The sequence below is a fragment of the Arachis hypogaea genome, chromosome 19 (genome assembly GCF_003086295.3).
Source record: "Arachis hypogaea cultivar Tifrunner chromosome 19, arahy.Tifrunner.gnm2.J5K5, whole genome shotgun sequence".
NCBI lineage: Eukaryota > Viridiplantae > Streptophyta > Magnoliopsida > Fabales > Fabaceae > Arachis > Arachis hypogaea.
In genome coordinates, this window is record NC_092054.1 from 115,647 (window position 1) to 130,843 (window position 15,197).

The 15,197-nt window shown below is 31.1% G+C and overlaps 2 protein-coding genes and 1 pseudogene across 2 annotated transcripts; 2 read left to right on the forward strand and 1 right to left on the reverse strand.

The window, feature by feature from the left end:
* The first annotated feature begins 1,463 nt into the window (after positions 1-1,463).
* LOC112752097 (cellulose synthase-like protein G2) lies at positions 1,464-6,610 on the forward strand. The gene is made up of 7 exons (XM_025801508.3): positions 1,464-2,168; positions 2,533-2,625; positions 3,519-3,620; positions 4,206-4,418; positions 5,090-5,192; positions 5,281-5,807; positions 6,033-6,610. The coding sequence occupies exons 1-7, from the start codon at positions 1,581-1,583 to the stop codon at positions 6,501-6,503; spliced, it is 2,097 nt and encodes a 698-aa protein (XP_025657293.1). The 5' UTR covers positions 1,464-1,580; the 3' UTR covers positions 6,504-6,610.
* A 1,116-nt stretch (positions 6,611-7,726) lies between these two features.
* On the forward strand, positions 7,727-9,483 carry LOC112749466 (GDSL esterase/lipase At1g71691-like; annotated as a pseudogene).
* Positions 9,484-9,500: 17 nt separating this feature from the next.
* On the reverse strand, positions 9,501-11,955 carry LOC112752098 (GDSL esterase/lipase At1g33811). Its single transcript, XM_025801509.2, has 5 exons — positions 11,595-11,955; positions 10,723-10,847; positions 10,345-10,593; positions 9,928-10,186; positions 9,501-9,849 (listed from the first exon to the last, which is right to left on the reverse strand). Exons 1-5 carry the CDS (start codon positions 11,857-11,859, stop codon positions 9,632-9,634), a joined length of 1,116 nt encoding a protein of 371 aa, XP_025657294.1. The 5' UTR covers positions 11,860-11,955; the 3' UTR covers positions 9,501-9,631.
* Positions 11,956-15,197: the final 3,242 nt, after the last annotated feature.

The window sequence follows — 15,197 nt, forward strand, 5'->3', positions numbered from 1 at the left end:
TTTTATTATTTTTGAATATTAGTTTTTTTTAAATTATATTTTTTATTTTTCATTATTACAGTTATAGGAAAATTAAAATATATGAACTAAAAAATATTTAAAAAAATTATTGTTAGAATAATAAATATTAAAAATTACAATAATATTGAATGTTTAAATATCTTTATCTAAAAAAAATTTAATCAAAAGAATTATAAAAAATAAAATAATATTAGATTAAATATATAAAAAAAAAATTACCAAGTCTCAAAACTTTAGCGTTCCATTTGGACAGGAAATAATTATGGAACTAAAGAAGAGATTGATTTCAATCATCGATGCAATAGACAAGAAAAAAAAATTATGTTTTTATTTATTTAATTTATACTTGAGAAGAATTTAATGTTCAAATTATTTTTTTAAAATGTCTTTTATTATATATTTTCCATCTTCTATAATATAAAAGAAATATAAGAGTAGTTTAATATCTTTTATTATGTATAATTTATAAAATAAAATATTTTTACTTATTAAGTTGATTATTTTTAAATTTAGTATTACCATATTTTTATAAAAAAAAATTTGAATTATTAACGTATGTCTAAATATCATTTCATTGTTTTGAGAATGTTTTTCAAAAATAAAATACAACGTAACGTGAATAGATTTGAACCTAGATGTTCATATATATAGTTGAGTTAAAAAACAAAAATTAATTAATCAATTGGACAAAAAATATCATATACATTACTACTAATTATTTTATAAAATATTTGAGTGCCCAATAAAACTCCGCCATGACTTTGCCTCTAACCTCTTGTATACATCAATTACTTTAAAATAATAATATATCATTTTATGTGTAAATATAAAATTTAACCGGTCACAATAATTATCATTTTAAAACATTTTTTTAATTAATTCGTTACAATAAAGCTGGTTAATTTATAAAATTATTTATAGTGGATCAACAAAATTAAAATATTTTTATTATTTAATATCAAATATTAGTTTTTTATATTGAAAAAGAATTCTGAAAATAAATCTAACTAAATATATTTTTTTGTCTTTAGAAAATAAATTTTATTTTGACAATTCAATTACATTTCCTAAAATTTAAAAATCCCTTAACAAATCATCAAAAGATAGTATTAGTTTGACAAAAACACTAAAAATACCAGAGTTGTATCTTACACAAATAAACATTGATTTTGATGTAGTTTTTTAAAAGTATACTTAAAAAACTTTTTCATTCTTAAAACCTTAGGTTGAAATAATTATTAAAATATTTCAAATAAAAAATTTAAACTAAATATATAAATTATTATATTTGACATTTTATGAAAAATAATAATTTTTTACTATTTTCTTGCTGATTCAACTCTACAAAAGATTCAATTAAAAAAAAGACTACTCACGCATAATGCTTTCCACGAGTTATTTTTAAATAACATAACGTGCTCCTCGCGGTTTGCGGAAGGAGTACTGTTTTTTAATGTAAGTTTGCTCTTTTGATCATTCGCCTTATTTGCTTATTTATATCTGAATAAGACTGTAATAGATTATTGGACTCAAAGTAAAGACTAACAAAAGAGGCATACATGGCTACCTTCACATTGCATACTGAGACTGTCCAATCATGTTTACCTCTGAGTAGACTTCACATTCTGTTTCATTTGGTGGCTGTACTACTCATCTTTTACTATCGATTTACCCGAATTTTCCAAAACAATATTACTACTCTACCATGGATTCTCATCACCGTAGCTGAACTAATTCTTGGTGTGTTGTGGTTCTTTAACCAAGCATTCCGGTGGCACCCTGTGTCAAGGTCAGTGATGACAGAGAAATTGCCTAAGGATGAGAATTTGCCTGGTCTTGACATCTTTGTGTGTACGCTCGATCCTGAAAAGGAGCCAACTGTAGAGGTGATGGAGACTGTGATCTCAGCTATTGCCATGGATTATCCCAGCAATAAACTTGCAGTGTATCTGTCCGATGACGGTGGATGTCCAGTAACTCTATATGGCATTAAGGAGGCTTGTGAATTTGCCCGGTCTTACTGGCTTCCGTTCTGCAAAAAATATGGGATTAAGTCAAGGTGCCCCAAAGTTTTCTTTTCTCCTATGGGGGAGGATGACCATCTCCTTCGTTCTCACGAGTTCATGACAGAGCACAATGACATTAAGGTAACTTATACAAGAGCTAGACCCAAGGGCAACAACTTTTACATCAGTACTCAATAGTGCTCATCAGTCAATATATTAACATAATAATGCACAATTTTTTTTTATTTTAATTTCCACCACGTAGTTAAACAAATATTTATAATTTATCTTATTGATACAAGAAAAATATTAAGTGTCAATGAAAATTCTATAACTTAGAATTTTTAAGTTGAGAAAGAGTTTATTAACCTATCCTTTTAGGATATTATATTTTTCTTTATTTGATATTTGAATTTTTTTTGGATTATTTTACGGGATAAATATAAAAAATGCAAAATTAATATATTTTTTATTTGATATCTAATACTTTTTGTTTATTTTGCAGGCTAAATATGAAAAAATGCAAAAAAAAATTGAAAAATTCAGTTCAGACTCTAAAAATTGTCAAATTGTGACGAATAGATCATCTCATATCGAGGTATGAATTAAATAATCATATTTAGGAGTACTTTAAGATAAATGATGAAAAAATAAAAAAGAGTATTCTAAATAGAAATTCTATTTTAATATAAAATATTTTAAAATAAACTCATTTAAGTTGGTATAGTATTAGTTTATTACTCTGTTCAAATAAACGATAGAAGTTTAAATTTTATTTTGTATATACAGTAACACATTAACTATTTTTTATTAACTATTTTTTGGTCGTCGAATTAGGGAGCAAAAAACAGAACAGAACGTAACAACTATATTTGGTTACTGAAGTAACCTTCTAAGCAAGAGATTAGGAGCTTAAAATTGGAAATTTTTACTTTTGAGTATAGAAAGTACTTGGTGTTCAACTATTTAACATAACTCTATCTATTTTGTTGGATTTTGCTTTTGAAATGGTAGGATCCACTAATTACAAAATTAATTATTATTATAATAAAATGTTGTTAAAATAATAAGAATCTTCTTCTCTATACATAGGATAAGAATGAAATGAAATCATTTTTTAAAATTTGTTTTTTACTGTTTTTTTTTTCCAACTTTTATTATTTTTAAATATTGAAGACTTGGAAATAATGAAGTTGCATATTGACTTTATTTCAACATAGAAAAATATGGCTAATTATGAGTTGGTACTTAAATTTTGTCTAACTTAACTTTTATAATAAATTTTGTTTTTCTTAAATGATTTATTTTTATATCTTTTAAATTAAATATTGAATTTTAACTATTTTTAATAAATAAACATAACTTTTTAGACACCGTAACATTCACAAAAAAAATATTTAGATAAATAAAAATTTATTTAATAAATTCATATATTTAAAAATTATTACAAGATCAATCTTATTAATCATGATGACATTTCTCGATTTTCAGATTATAAATGAACAGCCAGAAACACCGCTTGTTGTTTATGTGTCTCGTGAAAGGAGGCCATCTCTTCCTCATAAATTCAAAGGAGGAGCTCTCAATACATTGGTATGCATGTGCCGGTCTCAAAAGATTCGATCCATGTTTTTTATTTATTTTTTTTAAAGTATTCTATTTGAATTTAAAAAAAAATTATTTAGCTTCAATGTAATTTTATTGTGAGATCAGTTAAATAATTAATAAAATGTCCTATGTAACAGTAATATAAGAACAATATTGATAATTTAAAGAATAAATACAAATTTTAGAGGCATAAAATCAACAGTGAATGCATTAAATACATTTATTTATCATTTTCTTTACAATTTAAATGAAATATTTTCTATAAAACTAAAGAGAATAATAAATAAATGTATTGATATATCTATTGTTGATTTTGTACTTCTAGAACTTGTACTTATTCTCTAAATTATCAACTTTATTCTTGTACTACTGTCACTTAAGACATTTTATTAATTATTTAATTTCGAACTCAGAGTAAAACTACGTTAAAACTAAATAATTTTTTAATTCAAATAGAACATTTTAAACATTAAATATCAAAACAGAATTACGCCTAAACATAAAAAATCAATTTAATACTTTATCCTTATCTTTTTTGAGATTCTAATGATTGCTTGTGTGGTGCTGCAGCTCAGAGTCTCAGGTCTAATTAGCAATGGCCCTTATGTTCTTGTAGTGGATTGTGATATGTATTGCAACGATCCGTCCTCTGCCAAACAAGCTATGTGCTTCTTTCTTGATACCGAAACTTCTAAATATACTGCATTTGTCCAGTTCCCTCAAATGTTCCACAACCTTAGCAAGAAAGACATTTATGATAACCAATCCAGGACTGCTTTTAAGGTAAACCAAGCTAAGCCCATCTTTTATTATTTACTTATTTTTTTGTTATACGAAAGACCGTAACATTAACAACTTAGCCTCCGAAGATAAATAATATCAAGTTAGATATGTGGACATTTTCTTGTCGTATTCGCAGGTCGAACACATATCAGATATGTCAATAATCAACACGCGTCTTAATAAAAATAAAAAAAAATTTTCGAACACGTTTAGACATACTTAAGTACTATCATTTATCCAATCTTATTCTTAATATATATTCTTATAATATATATTTTTAAAATATATTTAAAAATAGTATCTATTAATAATTATTAAAATAATTTAAAAATTAATTTATATTTTAATATCAATAAAATATTAAAACATCATTACAAGTTTATATAAAAATATTTTATATTTTATTTATATGTCATGTCTTATTCTCTTGTTAGAATTTCAAATTCGCATGTCTGCGTGGTATCAACTATCAATACACGATAGTATCTCACAAAATATATCCCAAAATTTAAGAAGCAAGGAGGACATTTTGTTAATCGTTAGTTGTTTATATTGTCAAAGGATGTTTTTTTTTTTTTTTCAACACCATAATTTTTGGGACTAAATTGATGATTTTCTCTTTATTTTCTATCATCTCTCTGATTGTGATGAAATATGGTGAATTCTTGAAGACAATGTGGCAAGGCATGGATGGACTCAGGGGACCAGGTCTTTCTGGTAGCGGCAATTACTTGTACAGAAGTGCATTATTGTTTGGAAGTCCAAACCAAAAAGGTACATACAAATATTAATGTGGTGCAATCCAAAAATTCTTTACTATAATAAGACGGTGAAATGAGATTGTATTGATCAATAATGACAGATGAGTATCTGCTGGATGCCGAAAGCTACTTCGGAAAATCTAGCATGTACATAGAATCGCTCAAGGTCATTCGAGGGCAGCAAAATCCCAAAAAGAATGTTCCAAGAGATGCAATTTTACAAGAAGCTCAAGTGGTTGCCTCCTGTTCCTATGAGACAAACACAAAATGGGGTACAGAGGTGGGATTCTCGTACGGGATCTTGTTGGAGAGTACAATAACTGGGTATCTGCTGCACTGCAGAGGATGGAAATCGGCTTATCTGTACCCAAAAAGGCCGTGTTTCTTGGGATGTGCCCCAACTGACATAAAGGAAGGTATGCTTCAGTTGGTGAAGTGGCTCTCTGAACTTTGCTTGCTCGGAGTGTCCAAATACAGCCCTTTCACTTACGGCATTTCCAGAATGTCCATCATTCATACCTTCACTTATTGCTTCATGACCATGTCATCCATGTATGCTGTTGCATTCATCCTTTACGGCATTGTTCCTCAAGTATGCTTCTTCAAAGGAATTCCCCTATTTCCAAAGGTAAAGTGCCTACTCACTGCTAGTTTTTATTAATTTCTTTTCTCTTTTATTTTTTTTTTTTGGGTCTAGTTAAATTTAAAATTTGCCTACTTTTGGTTTTGCAGAAAGAAATCTTAAGTGGTGACATGATAAGTTAAATGGAACAATTTTTTTCCTTGATGGCCATTAAATAATCTCAATGACTTGAAGTTACATGCATGTTCTGGTTTCTTTTTTGTGGTACAGGTTACAGATCCATGGTTCGTAGTGTTTGCAACGATTCATGTATCCACCCAAATTCAACATCTGATTGAGGTCCTTTCTGGAGATGGCTCTGTGGCAATGTGGTGGGATGAACAAAGAATTTGGATTCTAAAGTCGGTTACTGGCAGCTTATTTGCACTAATAGATGGAACCAAGAAATGGTTAGGATTAAACAAGGTGAAATTTAGCTTGTCAAACAAGGCCATTGACAAAGAGAAGCTTAAGAAATATGAGCAGGGCAAGTTTGATTTCCAAGGCGCAGCACTATTCATGTCTCCATTGGTTGTGCTTCTTATAGTGAACATTGTCTGTTTCTTTGGGGGATTATGGAGACTACTCAATGTCAAAGATTTTGAGGACATGTTCGGTCAACTTTTCCTACTTAGCTATATATTAGTTCTTAGTTATCCCATTATTGAGGGGATAATAACAATGAAAAGCAAGAGTGGGTAGTAAATTTCTTTATAAGTAGGCTTATTCTATGATTATATAATAAGAATTGCACAATAAGTGTTTGTATCTTGAGAAAAAACAATTATATTCCACGTTGTTGGGGGTTAGATGAATGTCTTATTTCTTTTACATAGTCGTACACTAGTACACTACTAGTGCTTTGATGTTCTGTATTGTTGATGGAGGTTATCTGGTAGCCAAGAGTGGTGATCTAACAAGGTAATTTGTACATTCTAAAACGATACTCTGACGACGCTCAATCAAGTCACTAAGAGTGTGAGATAATATTAATATGTGCATGGATGAAGAGGAAAACTAGGAAAGGGTGAACCTCCAAGAGAGTGGGGTGTGCCTTAAAGTGGGAGCTTCCCAGATGAGGACAGAGATTAAATAACACAACTCATGAATAAATAAGAATAACAATAATAAAAATGTCAATGGTTAAGAATTAGCAAGATGCTGGGTTTATATGATATAAGTATGCAGTAAATGTCAGTATCAATAATAAAAAAGGAAAGGAAATGATTAAAAGATATCAAGTTTAGTACATTTAAAACTTTTAAAACATTTGGTTAGTGAAAGAGAAATATTAAATAACCAATATCTTTAATGAAAAATTAGAAAATTGGTTAGTGTTGGTAATGCAAGACAAATATAAAAGAAAAATGTTAGTTTTTAACATTTGTTATTTTTAAAATTTATATATATTATTGATGTCATACGGAAAATGAAAAAGAAAATAAAATTTTTTTTTTGAAAGCAAACAGCTTAACACAATAGTAGTGGAGCAACCAAGTCGGCCAAACTAAAAACAAACAAATAAAACAAAATACAAACAATAACGAAAGACATCCCCTTGTCATCTTCGGCATAGCCATCAACAACTAAAGGGATCTCCACCGCTCCACTCGTTAGCACTAATCGAAGACATGTTAATAATTTCTTCAACTCCTTTGCTTGTGTGCTGAAAGATTCGCCTATTCCTTTCCAACCAGAGGTTCCAGATTATCGCGCAGAAGCACCTTAACCGGTGGTTACGCTCAACTCACTATATATATCTTAAGAATTGTCCTAAGATATACTAAGATAGCACTCAATCCTGAAATACAAGAGAATACTGTATTTCGCTCCAGACGAGTTGCTTTCAACATTGCCAAATGCACCATGCATTTATTAATACTAGTAGGATGTACCTACCATTCTTCTAGACATTTATTCTAGTTTTGATTACATTACACTCTTTCCTAACATAATTAGAAATTAGAACCTATAGGATCTGATGCCAACTGATATTTGACTATAAATGGAAAAAGAATGTAAAAGAACAAGAAACAACACAATGGAGGTGGTGCGAGAGAAATGGTGCCAGCCATGCTCATATTTGGTGACTCTCTGATAGACAATGGCAACAACAACAATCTGCCTTCCTTTGCTAAGGCTAACTATTAGTCTATTGCCCTTATGGCATTGACTTCAACGGAGGCCCTACTGGTCGCTTCTCCAATGGTTACACCATGGAAGAGTAGATTCAGGAACTTTAACTATACATAAATAGTCATAATCAGAATTCAGAAGTCATTAAATAATCACATAAGGAATTAAAATAGTCATGTAACGCTATGTAACTTAAGATTATGTGTCAAATGGGTGCAAGTAATGTACAGTATATATGTGTGTTTGGGTGTAATACTTAATAAGACTGCCTATTCAAGGATAGCTTCATAAGCAGAAAAGAACTTGGTTGTACAGAATCGAGTGAATGAGGGTTTTATTTTTCAGAGAGGATTGCAGTAGTATTCTTTTGGTGTGTGAGTTTGCCACAAGAATCAGATTGCACACTTGATGACTGACTGTGGAATGTCGATCTTGACATAATCATTTCAACTAAAGCAGCCAGCCAATAGAGAAATTGAATTCATGATTAATTTTTCTTTGACCCTGATTTGACTTTGAACTGTATATGATGATTGAAATGCAGCGGAACTATTGGGACTTCCATTGACTCCTGCCTACTCAGAAGCCTCAGGGGATAAAGTGCTTCACGGAGTAAACTATGCCTCAGCTGCTGCCGGAATCCTTGATGCCACAGGCAGAAACTTTGTGCGTAGTAACCATCTGTCTATCATTAATTATTATATTCAATCAGCTCCAACAGTCTAAATTATGAGGATACATGAGCAGGATGACCAAATTGGAAACTTGGAGAACACGCTGAATCAAATAACTGCCAATCTTGGAGCTGATGCTATGGTTCTTTGTTGGCATGGGCAGCAATGACTACTTAAACAACCACCTTATGCCTAACTACCCAACCAGAAATCAGTACAATGCTGAGGAGTACGCTCATCTCTTAGCCCAAACATATAACACGCAGCTCACTGTACGTAACAAGTTCGTAATTCTTTTCATTTTTTATTTACTGGTGTTGCGGAGGCTTTACAATCTTGGAGCCAGAAAAATTGTTATTGCCGGACAAGGCCTAATGGGATGTATTCCGAGCATATTGGCTCAAAGTGCGAGCGGAAGATGCTCTGAAGAAGTGAACTTGCTGGTGCAACCTTTCAATTCGAATGTTAAGACCGTGTTGAGCAATCTCAACAACAATCTACCTGCTGCCAGATTTGTATTCGTTGATGTTGCCAACATATTCCAGAATATCCTTCTTCATGCTAGATCATGATAATGATATAATTGATGGCGATCAAAGGACTACGTCTTTTAAACTTTTTACTCTCTGCGTGTAGGTTTTACTGTTGTAAACAGAGGTTGCTGCGGCATAGGAAGGAACAGAGGCCAAATCACATGTCTTCCATTCCAGACAACAGAAGCAGTGAACGCTCTCATGGGGATGATAGCTTTTAATGGGAACTATGAATTCAATCCAGTAGTTGACCGTTCAGACAATCGTTGTGGTGTACTGCTATTTACTCAATTCAATCACAACCAACTGTCTTGTATGAATTTAGTAGTACTAGTCTAATCGAACAAATCAGCTGCTATGAATCAACTAAGGAAATTTATTATTATATTATCATCATCCACGTAATTAAGGAACAAGAACAACATCAGCAAATTGCAGTGACACATAAACAACGTCAAACATGCGTAAAAAGTAGAATGGCTCTCTCTTAGAGCGCTGCCAATTGTTGAATGTTAATGGGATAAGTGTATGATTGTGAGGTGTAGGTTGCCTTGGCTAGTAAGATGTTGGCGAGTTCAGTTGGGTGGAATGCATCCCAGAACAAGTACTTGTGTCGATCTTGGCATGGCTGTTGAAGAGGAAGGCAAGTAATCTGTCCATTGTTCTTTCCAACCCCACAGCACCCCTTGTCCACCACATCAAATCCTGTATGTGCTTTTCGGTGATTATTACAATGTACAAGATATGTGTCGAATTAAATATATAAAACAACTTTAGTTTTACCAAGGGACGTTCCATTTAAAGATAGATCTTGGCTGCTTTCATAAAAATCCAGATATACAAACTTTGCTCCAGGAAGCTGCCCTCCATTAATATTCTGAACCATTCTCTTAAGACCTGAGTTGAACAATTGTATGGCACTGTTGATTTTTTCGTTGCATCTGCTGTTATTCCCATGGAAACGGGCCAATTGATATGGTATGCACCCGATTTGGCCAACTGCTGTAACAATCACTTTCCTTGCACCTAGCGAATACAATTGCTGCAAAACAATAGAATGAAACGTGACATATCATATCATACCTAGTTGTAACAATCACTTTTTTATTCTTTTTGTCTTAAATATTGTGTTTGTAGACTATTTTCTTTTGAGAGAGTGTTCCATTCAATTTGAATGTCGAGCAGAAGCAAAAGTCTTACAGCTAGTTGGCGACCGTACTGTTGAAGAAGGATAGTTGCAAATGCTCTGGCAGTGTAATCAGAGCTGGTGGAATAAAAATCTGGCATGAAATAGTTATTGAGGTAATCGTTGCTTCCCATCCCTGAAAAGAACAAACACTTGCCAAGGTAGCTGTTAAGGGCATCGTTGTCTCCTCTAAAGTACCTCCTCAACTGCTGCACTGTTTCTCCAAAGTTAGAGACTTGCTCATTCATTGATGTATGAGCCCCCTGCTCATTTAGAATTGTTATGAAAATTAAAGATGAGTGGTTGTCGTTGGTTTTGAGAAATGCATAAATTGTATTCCAGAACCATACAAGGATTTCTCATATGTATCCTGTATGTATATACTTAATTACCAGATTACTTCCAGTTTCCTCCCGGATGCCTGCTGCTCCAGATGCATAATTGGCTCCTCTTAAAAGATCCAATCCCCGTGCTCTTGTGTATGGTGGAATATATGTTGGAAAACCCAGAAGTTGAGCTGCAATTACCGGATCACGTATACCAATATTGCATTTATTAGTTAACCCTTAAACGAATTTATAGTCATCAAATAGCCATTAATAATAATTTTAATAGTATGAGATTACTCACTTTTTTGTTAATTACATGTTGATCAGAATTTAATAAAATTGCTGTCCTTAGACTTTTCCTATCTTCTAGCGATTGTTCACTCTGTTATGATTTAGCCGATTACTAGTATACTAAGTAACAGAGTTTTATGAATTCAATATTATATTAAAGTTATTTATTTATTTATTCAGTGCGAGACTCATGACTCATGAGTCATGACGTACGTTTAAAAAACGAGAACATTAAATTGTTATAAATAAAAGTAAAACAAATAGTAGAAAATAACGATTGCCTTCTACTATTTGAATGCTTTATCATCTCAATCTTTTCTTGTTTACTGCTGCTCATATTATCCATTATCAATAATAATAATAATATTTGAAAGACAATAAAAAAATTAATCTAAACAATTCAAAGCTATTTTATTTAATATTTGTTAATTAATACTAGAATAATTATGTAATTTTAGAGATAATAAATATGTAATTACAGATATTATGTATATAAAATTATAAATATTATGTTATATAAGATAACTTTAGATAGTATATCCTTCAGCATTACCGACCTATTATTATCTAGATATAACAAATACACTAGTTAATAAGCATGATGCAAGATTTATAAAATAGAATGGGAAATTAAATGAATTTACCTAAAGCATCAACATAAGTTCGACCATTGGTAAAGCGGCCAGTAGGACCCTGTGGGAAGTCAATGCCATAAGGCCTGTAATTGGCTCTGGCAAGGGTTAGCATTCCATTGTTGTTTCCGTTGTCAACCAATGAGTCACCAAAGATGAAGAAGCATGGCACTTGGAGTCCTTGTTGTGGCGACCGCGGCTGAGACAAGCATATATCACTCAAACTTAGTAACCACATGCATGCGCATGTCAAAATAGTGTCCCTAAAATGCTTCATCTTAATGGACTGACTAATAATTTTGAATTGACATGGCGATATAAGGACATTATATGCACTTTTATAGAGAGAGTTACGTTGTTGTGTACATATTAAATATTTATGGCCTTCATGTGACAAGTATAGGCCTTCATGATAATTGGTTCGGCAAGCGTGAAAAAGTACCTTTTCCTTTTGGGAGGATATGTATCATGTATGTATTTATGGCTTATTCAACCACAACCGCACTTGCATTATACTATCGATCGGTGACTTTGAGGTAAAATCCCGTGACCAAAATTTATACTTGGATAAATACGGTCTTTCCTAAACCCAAATTAAATATGGCGTTAGACCTTATTAGCTACATTAGTGGAGGAGGGTATTTTAAATTTTTAATTGCTTGCACGATGGATTCTTCCTTTTCAAGTGTGGAAGGACTTTAATTTAGAGCATTTATTTTTTCCGGCTTCTCCCCGGCCATTCCTAATCCAATAATCCTTCGTACAAAAGCCAGAGTTAATCTCCATGTTTTACCCATCAGCTCCCTAGCTAATAGTGTTGGGGTTCTTCAGAAAACTTCTTTGTTATAATCAGTTAATCACTACCCAAAACAAGCAGCATCCGTGTATAGCTCTCTCCACAAAGCAACTGATTCCTTTAAGTTCTAACTCAGCGCCAAGCCAATTAATAAATCATAGAAAAGAAGGTTTTGAATCCTACGGAAATATTACAAATTCACAATTTTGTGTTAGAAAAAAAAAAAGAAATTGATAGATCTTGGTGTTAGTAAAGTATTGGTAAAGAAATGGTTGATTTCAAGAATTTCTAGTTTGAAAACTTGTTAATGAAATGTAATCATATATTCAACTTAAACGAAAGAGTAGTTTGGAAAATTGTTAGAGAGAATTTTAGTTTGATCATATAAATTATAAATTAATTATTTAAGATTTTTATTTTAGAAATATAAATGAAAGCGTTTGTTAGTAAAATAAAAATATAATGACGGAGTCTTGTCATTATAAGAGAAAGAATATTTAACTAAGAGTAATGCTATATTATTAATAAATTTTATTATTTTTTGTCAATATTTAATCAACATTCTAAATTATAAATATTATGCTAAATTTTAAAATTTAAACACTAATTTTAATGGTATAAAAATAAAGTATTTAGCTAAAAATATTAACTAATACTGATAAAAAGTATTAAACCTCTAATATTTCTCTATAATTAAAATTGTGAAGTAACATGTAATAATCATATTTTCGATTTACATTTTAACATCAAATTTGTTGCTAAATAGAAATAACAAAAAAATTAGTCTCTAAAAAACTAAATTAAGTAAAACACATTTTCTCTTAAGAGAATGAAAATTGGAAGCGCAATCGGACTAGTTATTATTCTGATTGAAATGTGAAAAATTTTAAGAGAAAAAGACGTCAGTTTGTTAACCAAGTATTTTAATGATATTTTAGTATTTAAGAGGATGTTGGATAAATAGAGAAAAAGTACATTAGTCTCTATATACAAGAATAAGGGAGGCATACAAAATTTTAAAAACTACAGAACTGGATCAAACTCATAAGTCATACTATGATGTTATGGGAGAAAGTAGTAAAACGAAAGTTGAAACATGAGATACAAGTCTTAGAAAATCAGTTTAGTCTTATGCCAGATAGATATAATTGCTAAGGAGAATGACGGACAGATATCAAAATAACAAAAAGGATCTACACATGATGTTTATTAATTTGAAAAAAGCATATGATAAGGTATTAAGAGAGATTCTATTGAAAATCTTGGAGAAAAAGAGGGTAAAGAATGAATATATCCATGCAATTAAGGATATGTACGATGGGGCTAAAATTTGTGTAAAGACTTAAAGTGGCGTGTGACAGAAGAGTTTTTTATTAGTGTAGAATTGCATCAAGTATCGTTTCTAAGCTCTTATCTTTTTATATTAGTTTTGGAGGTGTTTACTGAGCATATCAGGGAACTAATATCATAGTACGTGCTTTTTGTCGATGACATCGTTTTTACGAGAGAAACAAAAGAACATTTAAATTAGAAGTTAGAGTTGTAGAAAGGAGGACTAAAGGGGTACAATTTGAATATAAGTTGCAGTAAGATGGTATATATGGAATGTAAGTTTGATAGGCAAAAAAAAAAAATACTAATACAAAAGTAAAAAATTGGAGAAATCATTCAACCACAACTCCACAAGTAAAGCATTTCAAGTATCTTAGGTTTATGATGTAGGATAATGAAAAAATTGAGGAGGATGTAAAATATCGAATACAAACGGGTTGGTGAAAGTGGTAAAGTGCGTTTGGTTTTATATGCGACAAAAAAGTACCTTTAAAACTTTAAGAAAAATTTTATCACACTGCCACGGCTATGTTGTATGGAACAAAGTATTGGACAGCAAAAGGATAAGCATGAACATAAGTTAAGTGTGGTAGAAATTAAGATGTTGTAATGGATGAGTGGCCACAAACGTATGGGTAAAATAAGGAATGAAGATATAAGAGAAAAAGTTAAAACGATGTCTATTGTAGAAAAGGCGGTAAAATCTCGTCCCAGATGGTTTAGATATGTGGAAAGAAGATAAGTAGAATACTCAAATAATAAAAAGATGAGTAAGATACAAGGTAAAGAAATAACAAATAGTAGAAAAAGACTTAAAAAAAACCATGCATGAAGTGATAAAAAAAATCTACATATGGATAGTTTGATTACAAACATAACAAAATACAATAATGTCTTTTAATTTATGTAGCTAAACCTACTTAGTAAAATAAAACTTTGTTATTGTTATTGTTCTATTATGTCAACTTATTTAAATATTTAATAGTTCTTTACGATGACAGATAACGTTCTAAATATGCTTTTCATAAACTCAAAACTAACCAAAGGGAATAGGAATTAAGAACTACGAAACCAATTTTATTAAATTCTCAAGTTAAAACTAGAATCTTCAATTTCAAATGCTATAGCATGAATTCAAACTATCAGACCACATTTCAAATGCTGGCATGTACGGGAGCTTCAATCATTGGTTGTTGCAATTCTCTCCCGTGTGACGCACGGGCTTGAACACTAATAAAACATCAAAAGGTTACTTGTTCTTGTCACAAAAAAATTAGAATAAATGTTTGATCGAAAATTGACCCCACACTTCTAGCGGCCGAGAACAGAGACTTTGCACCCACCTCGCTAACTCTCTTTAGAAGTACCACACTTGTTATGAGTGTGTTTTAAGTCTATTTGTCTCTCTCATCTTTCGCTTCTTCCTTATCAATACTACTCTCCGTGTCTCCCATCATCCCCTCCATACTTGCCTGAATCCAAATACA

Coding starts and splice junctions, on each gene's coding strand:
- LOC112752097 (XM_025801508.3), top strand. CDS start 1,581: ATGGCTACCTTCACATTGCATACTGAGACTGTCCAATCATGTTTACCT. Junction 3,621..4,205: donor GAGGAGCTCTCAATACATTG/GTATGCATGTGC, acceptor GTGGTGCTGCAG/CTCAGAGTCTCAGGTCTAAT. Junction 4,419..5,089: donor AATCCAGGACTGCTTTTAAG/GTAAACCAAGCT, acceptor GAATTCTTGAAG/ACAATGTGGCAAGGCATGGA.
- LOC112752098 (XM_025801509.2), bottom strand. CDS start 11,859: ATGAAGCATTTTAGGGACACTATTTTGACATGCGCATGCATGTGGTTA. Junction 10,187..10,344: donor AGTACGGTCGCCAACTAGCT/GTAAGACTTTTG, acceptor ATTGTTTTGCAG/CAATTGTATTCGCTAGGTGC. Junction 9,850..9,927: donor TTTAAATGGAACGTCCCTTG/GTAAAACTAAAG, acceptor AAGCACATACAG/GATTTGATGTGGTGGACAAG.